The sequence below is a fragment of the Bufo gargarizans genome, chromosome 5 (genome assembly GCF_014858855.1).
Source record: "Bufo gargarizans isolate SCDJY-AF-19 chromosome 5, ASM1485885v1, whole genome shotgun sequence".
Taxonomy (NCBI): domain Eukaryota; kingdom Metazoa; phylum Chordata; class Amphibia; order Anura; family Bufonidae; genus Bufo; species Bufo gargarizans.
Window position 1 is genome coordinate 48557134 of NC_058084.1, and position 14462 is coordinate 48571595.

Genomic DNA, 14462 nt, shown 5'->3' on the forward strand with positions numbered 1-14462 from the left:
AGACATAAAATTGGCACTATATACGCTTCTGTAAAAGAGGCCAAAATATAAGAATTTAAATTCACTGCTATACAAGGTGTGGCAGCAGGCACTGGTCAAGAGGACCTGCCACCAATCCGGACATGTTTGTTTTACTAAATAATTGGAGCATTCTGGAGTCTCTATTCTTAGGACTCTAAGCTGTGCCGTTCCTCTAATATTCCTACTGGAAGTTCATGAATGAATTGCCAACTGGGAGTTGCTGCGCCATTCCTCTAATATTCCTACTAGAAGTTGTTGAATTAATTGCCGACTAGCAGTTAGAGGTGTCCCATCCCTGCAATGACAGCATAAAATTGTTCAGGAACACGACCACCAGCTGGTAACACCCAGTTGGAAATTCATTTATAAAGCTCTAGTCCAGAGATCCGCAACCTCCGGCACTCCAGCTGTTCTGAACTACAACTCCTAGCATGCTCCATTCACTTTTATGGGAGATACAAGATAAGTGGGCATGCTGGGAGTTGTAGTTTCACAGCAGCTGGAGTGCCGAAAGGTTGATGACCCCTGCTCTAGTTGAAATAAAAAGGAAGAGCACAACAGGGTTTTCTGAATAGAATGGTTATTTCATGGCAGACACTGTTACAAAGGGGTCCCTGCGACAGTCAGGATTATGGGGGGTTTTCAGTGGCCGGCACCATCACTAGAGAAGGGGTACTGTGTCAGTGGTCAGGCACGGCTATAAGGGGTGGGGGTCCTGTTGCAGCACGCACTGTGATGGGGGCTGTGACATTTGCTTCATGTCACCATCACGTCATACCTTAACATTTAGGCCTCATGCCTACAAACATGGATAGGTCATCAGTATCTGATCGGTGGAGATCCAACACCTGGGAACCAATCAGGTTCGGTTCCAAGGTACCACTTGGAACTGAACCAGAGTTCGGGAAGTGGTTTTCTACAGTATAATTTCATTTCTTAAGTTATTATGCAAAGTAATAACTTCGACTCATCAGAGCCAATACATTCTAACACTGTACGAAGCGCTTGCTCCGTACAGTACTGAAACAAAGTTCTATGCGAATCGACTACGGATGTTTCATTCTAAGTCGATTCGCTCATCCCTAGTCCCGGGTGTCAGACCACCACCAATCTCTGAAAACCTTTTTCACAAACCGTTGTACCGCTCACATCCATAGTGAACCTCTGTGTTAATGACTTCGCCAACACAATGCGTGTCGTCCAGTCCTAGGTAGCTCCCTATAATTCCAGACTATCGGGCCGTTTTGGACTTTGGTGACAGAGCTTTCCGGACTAGCGGGCACATCTTTGACTCCTGGTGGCAGACTGCAGGCACTTATAAATCGGGCTCCTGCATTTCTGTTGACACTTGAGATTGCTGAAAATGTTATTCATCTGTAACAACTTGGAACCGTTTTGGAAAGTTTTTAAGTAAAACAAATCTGGGACATTCTTGGACCGAGAACAGAAAAACAGCGTACGATGATGAAAAAATATGATAAATATGCATGACATAACCGCACAAACTTAAACACAGCGCGGCGTGGGCCGAAGGAGCGAGGAACACGTCTGAGAACATGTGCAGCAATGTTTTACTGCGGGACTGATGCGTAGTGAGAAAATCTCCACTGCAGCCTCATTTCAAAGGTTCGGTCTCGGAGTGAGCCGAAAACCAGAAAAATACGGCAGTGCTGGCAAGAGATTAAAAACAGGACACCGAATGCAGCGCAACAGAAATGCAAAATCATTCAACCGAAAAGTGATTTGTCAACAGTGCTTATATATGATATACTAGATTTTTTGCACTATTAAAAATAAAAAAATTATATTCTGTACTCGGGGCAGCCTGTTCACAGTATCATAACAACCAATGCTTGCGTCTGAAAGTGTTTTACTCTGCTTTTATGTATCTGGTGCTTTCTACTGTAATCATCAGTGTTTTGTGTTTGTTATAGTGCGCGGTGTTTGTACTGTCTAGTAGGTCCGGTCATGCTCAACACGCTTCCCTGTTTTGCACCATCTCACCAGGTAAGTATTCGGGTTGTCTGGAAACTTAAATGTCATCTGTGCACAAATTGGTTCTTGAAATATGGAAAAATGGGCAGCGGGGCGCAGCTCTGAACCCAGACATATCCCCTTTTTCACCCAGGCAGTCCCTCTGAACTCAGGCTTTTTCATTAGATCCAGTGACGTACCAGGACTCTGCTAGGCGGAGGCTTCCACCTAGAAGTGAGCCCGGTGACATCACCGGCACTAATTGGCGGGCTTTGGCGCTGCCCAGACCTGCAAACCTGGCAGTGTAAAAAAATATAAACAAACAGCCCTTGCCCTGTGCAGATGGTCATATCAGAGGGGATGCCTTGGAGAAAAAGGGGAAATGTCCAGGATCAGCTCTGAACCCGGACAAACCTTTTAACACGGGCAAAATTGTGATGTCTACACAACTGGGTACAAGCATCTCCAAAATGACTGATTTTTTGGGGGTGTTTTTGGTACGTATTGGTAAGTACCTACAACAAGTGGTCCAAGGAAGGACAACGAGGAAACCAGTTGCAGGTGATGGATGCCCAAGGCTCGCTGAAGCCCGTAAGGAGCGAAGGAAAGTCCAATCTGGTTTTATCCCAAAAAAGAACCAGCTAGCTAAGATAGAAAGGTGTTAGAACAGACAGGGCTTACTGCACATTGGGCTGCGTAGCTGCAAACCAGTCAGGGTACCATAATGACAAGTGTCCACCAGGAAAAGAGCCAACAACGGGCATGTGAGACGAGTCAGAAATAAAGCCCCGGAAGTAGGTGGCCTAGTCTGATGACTCATATTCTCTTGTACATCACGTGGACAGACGCGTCCATGTGTCCGACTTACCTTGGGAAGAAATGGCACCAGGATGCACTACGGGAAGAAGACAAGCCGATGGAGGCAGTGTGATGCTCTGAACAATGTTCTGCTGAGAAATCTTGGGTCCTAACGTTCATGTGCATTACACTTTGAAACGCACCACCTAACTAAACAGTTTACAGACACGTAATTTTCACGATTCTATGGTAGAATTTTGTATATATTCATTAACCTGAGTTTGTTCGGAAAAAAAGTAAGAAAAACCTTCTCTGGATTGTCAGGGGTCCCAGAGGCTCAACCCTCAATGGTCCTACTAGTGATGTGCTACAACATTATAAGTGGAGATTACCCTTTAACATACTGTCCGGGACAATACGTGATGGCACATGAAGGTATATTCTATATTACTTACCATCGCAATGTCATCACGGCCACAATCCAGGGCAGCAATCATCACTTGTTCCTGTATTATCCATACTGTCCAGAAAAATATAAATGAAGACAATCAGTAAGGAAACCTCTGCTCATATCAGATACAGAACGTCCCCCTACACAGCGGTTGGCGATGATGGAGGGATGACTGACGTGAGCGAGTCTGTCAGCAGGTTTTGGCTTGTCAGACCATCCACAGTGATTGGTTGAGCCTGAATAGTCTGTAAAGCAGTGCCTTTGTTATGTTGATACATTACTGCGTTCGTTCAAATATGTGAATGAACTGCTCGGAGCACCGAGGGCGGGCCCTAGCCCCTCCGTGCACTATATGCCCCTCCCTGTGTCCATGAAGTTCCTTCTTTTCTTAATGGGAACCTGTCATCAACTTTATGCTAACCTCACTGAGGGCAGCATAAAATAGTGACAGAAATGCTGATGTCAGCGGTGTGTCACTCATGAGCTAAAGGTAAGTGGTTGCTGAGAACCAGCATCATAACCATTGCAGCCCAGGGCTTGAAAAGAGTCCAATCTACCTGAGAAGAGTCCTGGTTATTCCTAATCTCCTGCTCTCTCGCCCATCTGCTGATGGTTGGCAGTTCTCTCCTAGATAGAAAGAGAGAAAACTAGGTAGAAGACTGTCAGCCATCAGCAGGTGGGCGGGAGAGCAGGAAGTCATGAATAACCAGGACTCTTCTCAGGTGGCCGGGACTCTTTTCCAGGCCCAGTCTGCAATGATTGTGATGTTAGTTCTCGCAACCACTTACTTTTAACTTATAAATGACAGACCTCTGAAATCATCTCACCTGTCTCTACTTTACGCTGCCGTTAGTATGGGCAGCATAACGTTGATGATAGGTTCCCTTTAAGTGACTGATAGGACCAGGTGCTTGAATGTTGTTCTCGGATGGTCCCGTAATCTCGCACCTGTGTCATACTCCACAATTTCAGCACCTAATAACGGTACATTTCTCCTCTCCTCAGCAGGAACTAGAATCAGTCCTGTGCATGTGGCGAAACGGAACATGGCAAAGACACGAGATTATGGGGCCAAATGACAGCAGGATTCAAACATCTGGCCCTATGACTCCTTTAAGGAAAGGAGGAGCTACATGGACACAGGGAGGGACTGATGATGCACATAGGGCTAGAGCCCACCCTCAGTGTTCCAAACAAACTCCTTTTTCTGCAGAATGAAGCAATGGATTGACATAACAAAGGTACCATTTTAATAGACTATTCGAGCCCAACTAGCCACTATGAATGGTCTGATATGAGAGAAAAATAAATAAAATGATGACAGATTCCCTTTAAAAAGTCACTGTACTGTCATACAACTTTACATATATCAAATAGTACAAGCGACCACACAAAACTTTGTAATATGTTTTATCTGAGAGAAATGTCTCGTTTTCATGTTATCGGACGTTTAGCTCCCTAGGTCAGTGAGCGCCTCTCTGTAATGTTCTTCATAATCCTGGGGCATATTTCTTAGTAAGAGAAGCTTAGGAAGCAGCTTCTCCTCTACTTTTGGGATGGGAGCAAGTCTTCATTTACCATGTAAGAGATCGGCAAACTAGATGTTCAGCATGTACAGAGGAAAACTGCTAAAAATGGTATATAAGTGATATAGTGGCCAGAAATTGTGTTATTTGTCATGTACACGCACTGTACTATTGACTAATGCTTTAAAGTTATTTCTCAAAAGTGTAAAGCATCAGATGCTGACCAATTATGAACTCCAAGGGTACGGCCACACAGTCAGGTTTCTTCAAGCAGTTTTGGAAAACAAAATCAGAAGTAGATCATAAAAGGATAGAAAGTATAAAGGAGAGATACTACCTCTCCTCATTTCTGAACTCACTCTGGTTTTGGCTTCAGGTGGCCTAACAAGGATCTGGGACATACGGTCTGAAAAAAGTACATTTTGAGTTCCATCCGCCCATCATGTACCCATTCCAATAACTTGGAAAAGGTCTTTTTCTTGTCATAAAGCTTTGGGACAAGATCGAGCATGGAAATTATTACTCATGGGGGCAAAACAATACAATGCGATTCTGAATGAGATTTTGTTGCTTTTTGCATACTGTCAACCGTCGTAAATCCGTGGAAAACTAAAATTAACGGTGAGAGGAAAAATAAGGTAAAAACCTAAGAATATGCTGGAAAGTCACATAGAAATCATGAGGTTCAGGCAGAAGAGAATCAAGTCCAAGATCAAGTAGGATCTACGGTGTTAGCGTAAGTAAGGAAACTATGCAGCCGGGGCAGGCGCGAGGGTCCTTATCTGTCATCCACATCTATCTACATATTCAGGAATGACTACAATGCTAGAAAAAGCAACCGATGGCGGTTCAAATCCCGACTGCCTTCAAAAAGACGTGCCGAGTTTCAATGTCTTACCTAATATGAAAGAGGCGGTTTGTAAAGACTTCAAAAGGAACATTAAACATATAAAATGCACAAGAAAATATGAAAAAAAATTATAAATGCCCCAGCAATTCTTCCTGTAATCGACTTTCCTTGGATCCTATTTTGCCTCTTAGTACAATTAAAAGTGAGGAAGATATAAAGAAATCTCCTCGGTGTGCTTGGTTGTAAGAGAACTGGCTGCAGCTGGAGCCCCGACCTCTACAAAAAGACTGATCAATGGCTATTATCAATAGCCGAAAAAGGAAGAAGTGAGCAAGGGTTTTGTCCTGTTTTAGGCTACTTTCACACTTGTGTTTTTCTTTTCCGGCGTTGAGTTCCGTCCTAGGGGCTCAATGCCGGAAAAGAACTGATCAGTTATATCCCTGTGCATTCTGAATGGAGAGTAATCCGTTCAGGATGCATCAGGATGTCTTCCGTTCAGTCTTTTTGACTGATTAGGCAAAAGAGAAAACCGTAGCATGCATCTTACTAATGCCATCGGTTGGCATACGTTTTTCCGGCGATGGAACTGCTTGCCGGATCCCTCTGCTGCATGTGTGAAAGTAGCCTTAGGAGGAACCCTGACAACTCTCAGGATCCACCTGTAATGAAGAACTAGTAAGTACCTGCATGACAGATCCCGCTCCTGGCTGGGCTCTATTTAACCTGCTGGGGCAGTAACGTTGCGTCAACAAAATGTGACCACTGGCCAGTCACGTGTTGTCCACGTCATCTCTGTAGGCAGGTAAATAGAGCTCAGCCAGTAGCGGAATCTGTCAAGTAGGTACTTACTAGTTCTTTGTTACAGGTGGATCCCATAAAACCGCACAACCCCTTTACCGCTGTAGATTAACAGTGGGGCGAGATTATCTCCTGGTTACTTATCGCCTCCTCATAAGTCATCAGTATCTGATTGGTGAGAGTCTGAAACCCGGGACCCCTGCCAATTAGCTATTTCAGAAGGCACCGGCACTCCTGTGAGCACAGAGGCCTTCTCACATCATTGTATAGGGGCTGTGCTTGGTATCGTGCTCAGCCCCATTCACTTCAATGGGGCTGAGTGCTCCTAGACCAAGTGACAAATGAACGTGCCATCACTGGCCTAAGAAAAGTTGAGAGAAGGCCGTGGCGCTACTGCAAGCACAGCAGCCTTGTCAAACAGCTGATCAGTAGGGGTCCCGGGTGTTGGACCCCCACCAGATACTGATCACCTATCCAGAGGATAGGTCATGAGTTGTAAAGTCTCAGAAAACCCCTTTAACTCTGACCAGTCTTCCTGTCCTAGCTGCTGAAAAACACCCCCACAGCATGATGCTTCTTCTTCCATGTTTCATTGTAGGGTTTGAATTGGGAAGGTGATGGGCAATGCCTGGCTTTCTCTAGACACGATGCTTAGAAATGAGGCCAAAAAGTTCAATCGCGTTTCATTAGACGAGAGAATCTTGTTTCTCACAGTCTGAAAGTCCTTTAGGTGCTTTTTTGCAAACTGTCATGTGTCTTTTACTGAGGAGAGGCTTCTTCCTGGCCACTCTGCTATAAAGCCCAGACTGGTGGAGAGCTGCAGTGATGGTTGCCCTTCTGGAAGCTTCTCCCATCTGCACACAGGATCTATGGAGCACAGCAAGAGTGACCATTGGGTTGTTGGTCACCTCTCTTACCAATGCCCTTCTCCCCTGATTAAGGGGGGGCGGCGCCAAGAAGAGTCCTGGTTGTCCCAAACTTCTTCCATTTATGAATAATGAAGGCCACTGTGCATTCAGTGCAACAGAAATGTTTCCACCCTTCTCCAGAACTCACCTTTCGCACAATCCTGTCTACGAGCTCTACAGGCAGTTCTTTCCTCCTGAGGACTTGGTTTTTGCTTTCATGTGCATTGCCAGCTGTGAGGCCTTATACAGACAGGGCTGTTTCTTTCCAAATCGTGCAAGATATAAAATTCGACCAGCGCCTCCAAGCTATATGCAATAAAGTGCAAGTGCACACTACCAGCAGGAGCCTGCTACATACACTGTTAGCTCTTCCCAAATCACGTCCAATCAACTGAATTTACCACCGGTGGACCCCAATCAAGGTGCAGAAACATCTCGAAGATGATCAAGAGACATGGGAGGCCCCGAGAGTTAAATGTCGAGTGCCATAGGCAAAGGGTCTGAATACTTACGTCCACGCAATATTTTTATTTCCCTTTTTAATAAATGTGCAAACATTTCTAAAATTCTGTTTTCAGTTTCTCATTATGGGGCATCATCCATCGGCGCTTGTCCTGCCCGAATATCGGGCTGTATAATTGTGGCCTTATACAAGCAAACTTTACTGCAGACCCGTGTGTAAAACATAACATCAGAACCAGCAAATCTGATTAGCTGATTGGGAGGGATCACAGGCGATGATGAACTGTACCTGTACATGACCCCACCAGTACAGCTCCACGACCTGCATTTTCTAGCCAGTCTTCTATGTGTAAATCAACATTTTCAGCTCGGTCCAAAACGAAACAGCAAAGCAACTTTTTATTTTTATTGGTTTTGCTTAAGAATTAAGGGGAACAAAAAAAAAAAAAAACCTCCAGCACTGCCAAAGTTCACAGCTCCAAAAGATAAATGAGCTTTTACTATTGGAACTCGGTTTAATATTGTTTAAAGGTACCAAATAATAGTGCTGTGCCAAAGCGGTTCGGATTTCCTATATGTTAGGTGACCATTTCCTGGAATATGTTATTCTTGGAAGGCGTGCAGCTCACAGGAGACCTAATTATCAGCAGAAAGCAATCCTGCTGAGACCTGAGCAAGGGGTACTCGAGCGAGGGACAGAATGCTTAACAACTGCGGCAAGAGCCGGCTGAGATGACCCACTGAGTGATGACAGCGCCGCCAGCCAATACAAAGTGGTCGGCTCTGCCAAGCGGATATTTTACAGATCTGTCATAGCAAACAAATTACAATTCTCAGGACAGCATGGGGTCCAATATTCACTATGTGCACTGCACCCCTCTCTGAAAAGGCCATATAAGGAGAATTTACAATGTAAGGGATACATGCCCCCCAAATGTTCCAATAATAACGAACAATTTCTTAAAGGGGATGTCCAAACCTTTACAAGTGATAGCCTATCCTCAGGATAGTACATCAACTATCTGGTTGGTGAGAGTCAGACATTTCTCACCTCCTCCGATCAGCTCTTCTGCAGTATCTCCACCAAAGCTGGTTGCTGCAGCACTGTTCCCGTTCACTTCAATGGGAGCAGTGCTGCAGTAACCAACTCTGTGCACTGCACACCAGACAGAGATGTGTAGTTCTGGCGCCGGAGCCAATACAGAACCAGCTGATTAGCAGGGGTGCCGGGTGTCAGACCCCCGCTGATAACATAGCGATGGCAGCTTGTAAACGTTTAGGCAACTCCTTTATATTGCCGGACTCTAGGCCTCGCTAGTTTAGGAGATGTTCGCACATATCGTTTATGCCACATTATATTCCTTCCTGATTCATCTACAATCTGCAGATCGGCAGGGGGCCAACTCCCAGCAGCCCCACCGATCAACTGTTTGAAGAGAACGCAGTGCTTATACGAGTGCTGCTTCTCTTCATTGTTTACCTGCTCACTGTCGCAATAGCAGCGGTGAGCAGATGTAATTACAACTGCTCCGTCCCCATTCACTTCTATGGGACAGCTCCGTCCTATTCACTTGAACAGGAAGGAGCCGTCCCATTGAAGTGAATGGGGACAGAGCAGTTGTAATTACACCTGCTCACCGCTGTGATGTTGACAGCAAGCAGGTAAACACTTGTAGGAATGCTGTCGGCCCGCACTGATCTGATATTGATGATCCTGAGGATAAGTCATCAATATAAAAAAGCAGACAAGCCCTTTAAAGAGCCTCTGTCAGCATAACAAACTCTATTTAATCAAGCATACTGCCTGCTAAGCTGAGGTGCACTGAGGAGCTACGGCCTGCCTCTCGGTGCACTGATTCCCTCATTTGCATATGCAATTAACCTCTGTTTGCAGTATGCCTGGTTTAATGGGGCTGAACCTGCTGGCACATCTTTAAAGGGGTTGGCCTATTTCACAAATTGGTGGCATATGCCACCAATGTCAGACTAGAGACAGAGGTAGGATCCACACCTATCTCTAGAACGGGGCTCCCAAAGTGAAGGAGCATGCACCACACATGCGCAGCAGGCTTTCCATTCACTTCTATGGCAGTTCTGAAAAGAGCCAAGTTTGCGCACTCAGCCATTTCCGGAACTCCCATAGAAGTAAATGAACAGCATACAACGCAAACGAGGCTACCTCTCCATTCAGCTCTATGGGAGTTCTGGAAATAGCCGCTATTTTCAGCGCTCCCATAAGTGAAAGGAGAGGGCAGTTGCGCTTGCGTGGTGTACCTTTGTTCACTTGGGGGGGGCCCCCGTTGTAGGGAGAGGTGCAGGTCTCCAAGGTGGCACCCACACCTATTTGACACTGGTGGCATAATATAGTCACCAATGAGTGACATAGGGCAACCCCTTTAACTACTCTACAAATGGTTCCACAATCTTTTATACCCTATATAGAGTGTTTAGGCCGGGGGATAACAAAAACTAATGCTGTGTAGAGTCAAAAATACCTATCAAAATGGAGGAGGAGAAGCGGAGCCACTGGATATGTTTTAGTTATGTGTTACCTGTACGCAGAGGCAGCCTTGGGGAGAGGTTATGCCGTGCACAGGGTTTGGCAGAATTTATCTTTTTACAGACATAACATTTTTACATCTAATAAATGCACGGGGGTCACAAAACGAGCGCCTCCTGCCTTGTGCAGCACCTGGAGGATTGCGATTCCAGACAGGCTTGCAGTTCTGTTCTGGATCATCATAGTCTTAGTATCTGGGGAGTTTTGCAAAAAAAAAAAAAAAAACGGAGACTCCCTAGTGTGACCCCACAGGTGAAAGACTGCAGACATCGGGGGCCTCATTTCTGGATGCTCTGATCCTGAGTAGCTGGTGGTGAATTTCTGAACGTTGTAACGCCAGTCTCCAAGTACTCTGGCTGGAAACAGCCAACAATAAAAGAGCACATTTTCATTAGAAAAAAAAAAGGCAAATTTCATCCTTTTTGAAAGCATTTGGAAAGATATGCAGCCACAGAAGGTAATGAGAAACACACTTTTTATTACCGCTGCTCACAACGCCGTTCCTATATAAACTTCTCTTGACACCGGTCCCCTGTGGGACATTACAGCTGAACAGGTGTTCCCGACACCAGCAAGCGTCTCACCGAGCTGTAACTGATGCATATAATAAACTTACTATCGTCCCCGAGTTTGGCTGCGTGCTCGTTTATCAATTCTTCACCAACTTCAATGATGTGCTCGCTGTTCCTGTAGTTTTCCTCCCGCCAAGTTTTCATCTTGTCACGCATTTCTGCAACGGAAATGTGAAATGTTACATCACGGAGGCCTATTTTCTGACTCCTTCACTAATCCAGCACATTATCCTTAAAGAGGCTGTCCAGAATTTCTGTATTAATGGCCCGTCCTCAGGACAGGTCATTAGTATCAGAGCCGCACCGCCGCTGATACGCCTGTTCCAAAGAAGCTCATGTGTCGAAACTACACAGCCCTTTTAAGTCAGTTTATTGCTGCAGCATTTATGCATCCATAATAAGGACATGTGTCTGGGACCGACTGCGAGTCTACAAATCCACACTCACAGCATCATACATCCCTATGCTCAGGTCAGGACACTTGACCGTAATATGGATGGAAAAATTCCTGAATAAAACTGTACTTTACTTAATTTTCCGTTAATGAAGCAGGTGGGAATTTCGGTTGGGGTACATGCCCCACTGTGTAGGGAAAGGACGTCACAGCAGTACAGAGCTGGCAGAAGGGAGACCCCCATGCCTCTGAGTGAAATGCATCTAGCTGTGCAGCTGAAACAGGAAACAATATGGCTGAAAAAAAACGTCAGGGAAGCCCATACAAAACCGTTCCCTTACAGTTATGATTGTACAAAGACGCACAGCCATTTTTGAAAACTCAGGTATGCTTTAATTTCCCTATCTCAGACAAGCACAATAGGGACGGCTCTATAGAAAGTCACTTAAGTGTAACTGGTCACACTTTTTTTTGTAACGTGTAGGGGCGATGACACTGACCATTTTTTGTAATTTATATAGGAGAGAAGCAGTGAGGGCAGCAGAAGTCAGTGTGGAGTGCTGAGGCACAAAATGGGCTAATTTAGAGTTATTTTTCAAATAGAAAATCAGAATTAGTCTAAGGCTTCATTCACATCACCGTTCAGCCTTTCCGTTCTCCTGCTCCGTTTAGGAGCAGGAGAATGGAAAGGACGGATAAGGCACATGAACTGACGCCAAACTGAGCCCTTAGGCCCCCTAGACTATAATGGGGTCCGTTATGTTTCCTGCTCAGAAGATGATTTTGAAGCGGAGACAAAAGTCCTGCATGCACAACTTTTGTCTCTGCTTAAAAATCATCTCCTGAGCGGAAACATAACGGACCCCATATTAGTGTATGGGGTCCTAAGGGCTCTGTTTGACTCAGTTTGGCGTCAGTTATGTGCCTTTTCCGTCCTTTCCGTTCTCCTGCTCCTAAACAGAGCAGGAGAACGGAAAGGCTGAACGGTGATGTGAACGAAGCCTTACCGGTAATTATGTTTCCATGAATCCACCATGACGGCATACATAGGACATGAACCCCTGAACTCTGTAGGGGCAGGAACAGAGAAAATGTTGCATTGCCCCCTCACTCCACCTTTCCTCAGTGCTTTCTAAATTACTATAGTACTAGCGTTTGATGAGAAGAATTTTTTTTGAGTATTACTTCATACCCAATCTAAGTAAGAGTATTTTTTTCTCCCCCTCTTTTTTTGTGGGGGGGGGGTTTAGGTGTCAAAGTGGATTCATGGAATTACTGGTAAGACTAATTGCGATTTTCCATTTCACCACCATGACGGCATACATAGGAGACCTATCAGGTCACTAATTAAGGGAGGGCTACAGCCTGTAGCACCTTACGACCAAAAGACAGGTCTGCAGTACCCCAAGTCTAATCTGTAGTGTTTCACAAAGGTATACACATTGGACCAAGTCGCAGCTTTGCTAATCTATTCCAATGAGGACCCTGCTCTTTCTGCCCAGGAGGAAGCCATTACTCTAGCTGCCTAGGCTTTCATTTTTTCCAGGCATGATAATCCATGAATATCATAGAACTGTGTGAGGGTAGCTTTAATCCACCTAGCTATGGAAGCTTTTGAAACCATTTTCCCTTATTTTTCCCCTGAAAACTGGACTAAGAGGTTGTCCATCTTCCAAAATGTCTTTGTTACCTCTAGGTATTGTAAGACATCTAAAGAGTGGAATTGTGACTCTTGATTGTTTTTAGGAATATTGCAGGAAGAGAGAATATTTTCTTGGTTGTGATGAAAATCTATAACCATTTTCGGGAGAAAACTTGGATCAAGTTTAAAAAAAATTCTGTCTTCTGAGACTGTGAAGTAAGGTTCTCTGATAGAGAGGGCCTGAATTTCCCCCAGTGTTCTCGCCGATGTGGTTATTGTGATAAGAAAGGCTGTCTTATGTGAAAGGAACTTAATTGGACTGTCAAAGATGGGTTCAAATGGGTGTTTAGTGAGACCATTAAGTACAGTTTTTAAAGTAGAACTGTCATATATTTTTTTTTGAGTATTGGATTGTGGCGATTAATATCTCCTTGGTGGCCCTATTTAAACTTTTTACTGTGTATTCAATTACCCCTTAATTCCACAGTTTAGTTCCCTGTACTGCATATTTTTACCTGTGCTTAAAATCAGGTTGCTATGCAGGGTCCGTCTATGTGTTGAAGGATGGAGGACGTCTATGTGTTGAAGGATGGAGGACGTCTATGTGTTGAAGGATGGAGGACGTCTATGTGTTGAAGGATGGAGGACGCAGAAGCAGGCAGCCTGCAAGGTCAGATTACTGACAGCCAGGGACTGTAAGTAAATGATTAAAGCCAGGTCCTCCCCAGCAGCTGATAACAGTACCTGGGCTGTGTGCACTTCTCCCTGTCACTGCGCTTAGCAGACACTCCCTCACTCAGCAGACTGGGACAATGCAGAGTCGAAGCAGCGCAGAGCAGGGAAGGGAGATCTGCCGTCTGCTCAGTGTATAAATGACAGCAACGTGTGGTAAGAGGACCCCTTTGTGCTGCAGGAGATTAACCCTTTAGGGGGAGGGCTCTGGTTACTGACACATTTGGGGGGGCTATTGTTACTGGCTAGTGAGGGCAGGCAGGATTAGCCTCAGGGTGAGGGCAGTGGCGGCCATCTTAACTGAATAGTGAAATTGCAGTTTTATGCAGACTGGTTGCTAAGGGCTGAATCTTATTAAATATGGGGTAAGTCAGTCTAATAGTAACGGATTCTGGAATATCATGTTATTAGTAACTACATATATGAAAATTGAAATTAGGGTCTAAGTGTGACAGTTATCCTTTAAGTCCCATGTAGGAGTACGTAGACTCATTCGTGAGACTGCTCTAATGAACCTCCTAATCCATCTGTGGTTTGCTAAATCTGTATCAAAGAAGGTGCGGAGTGCAGAAATTTGAACCTTTAATGTAGACGGTCTGAGACCTAAATCTAGGCCCTGTTGAAGAATTCTTTGGATTTTTGGTTGATCATGGTTTGGGTAGGCCTCCCCTGACCACGAACAGAAGTTTTTCCATATCTTAAGATATATGGTCGACGTCTCTTTCTACTGAACCTAATAATGTAGATTACTTTATCCGGCAGGCACTGGCGCTT

At 44.9% G+C, this 14462-nt stretch overlaps 1 protein-coding gene across 3 annotated transcripts in view; it reads right to left on the reverse strand.

The window, feature by feature from the left end:
* Positions 1-14462, reverse strand: part of EMC2 (ER membrane protein complex subunit 2) — a 104437-nt gene that overhangs the window by 57387 nt on the left and 32588 nt on the right. For all 3 annotated transcript variants that reach the window (XM_044295037.1, XM_044295036.1, XM_044295039.1), the window contains exons 3-4: positions 10965-11078; positions 3249-3313 (exon numbers count right to left, since the gene is read on the reverse strand). In XM_044295037.1, the coding sequence (XP_044150972.1) occupies positions 3249-3313; positions 10965-11078 (179 nt within the window). The remainder of the gene's footprint in view (positions 1-3248; positions 3314-10964; positions 11079-14462) is intronic.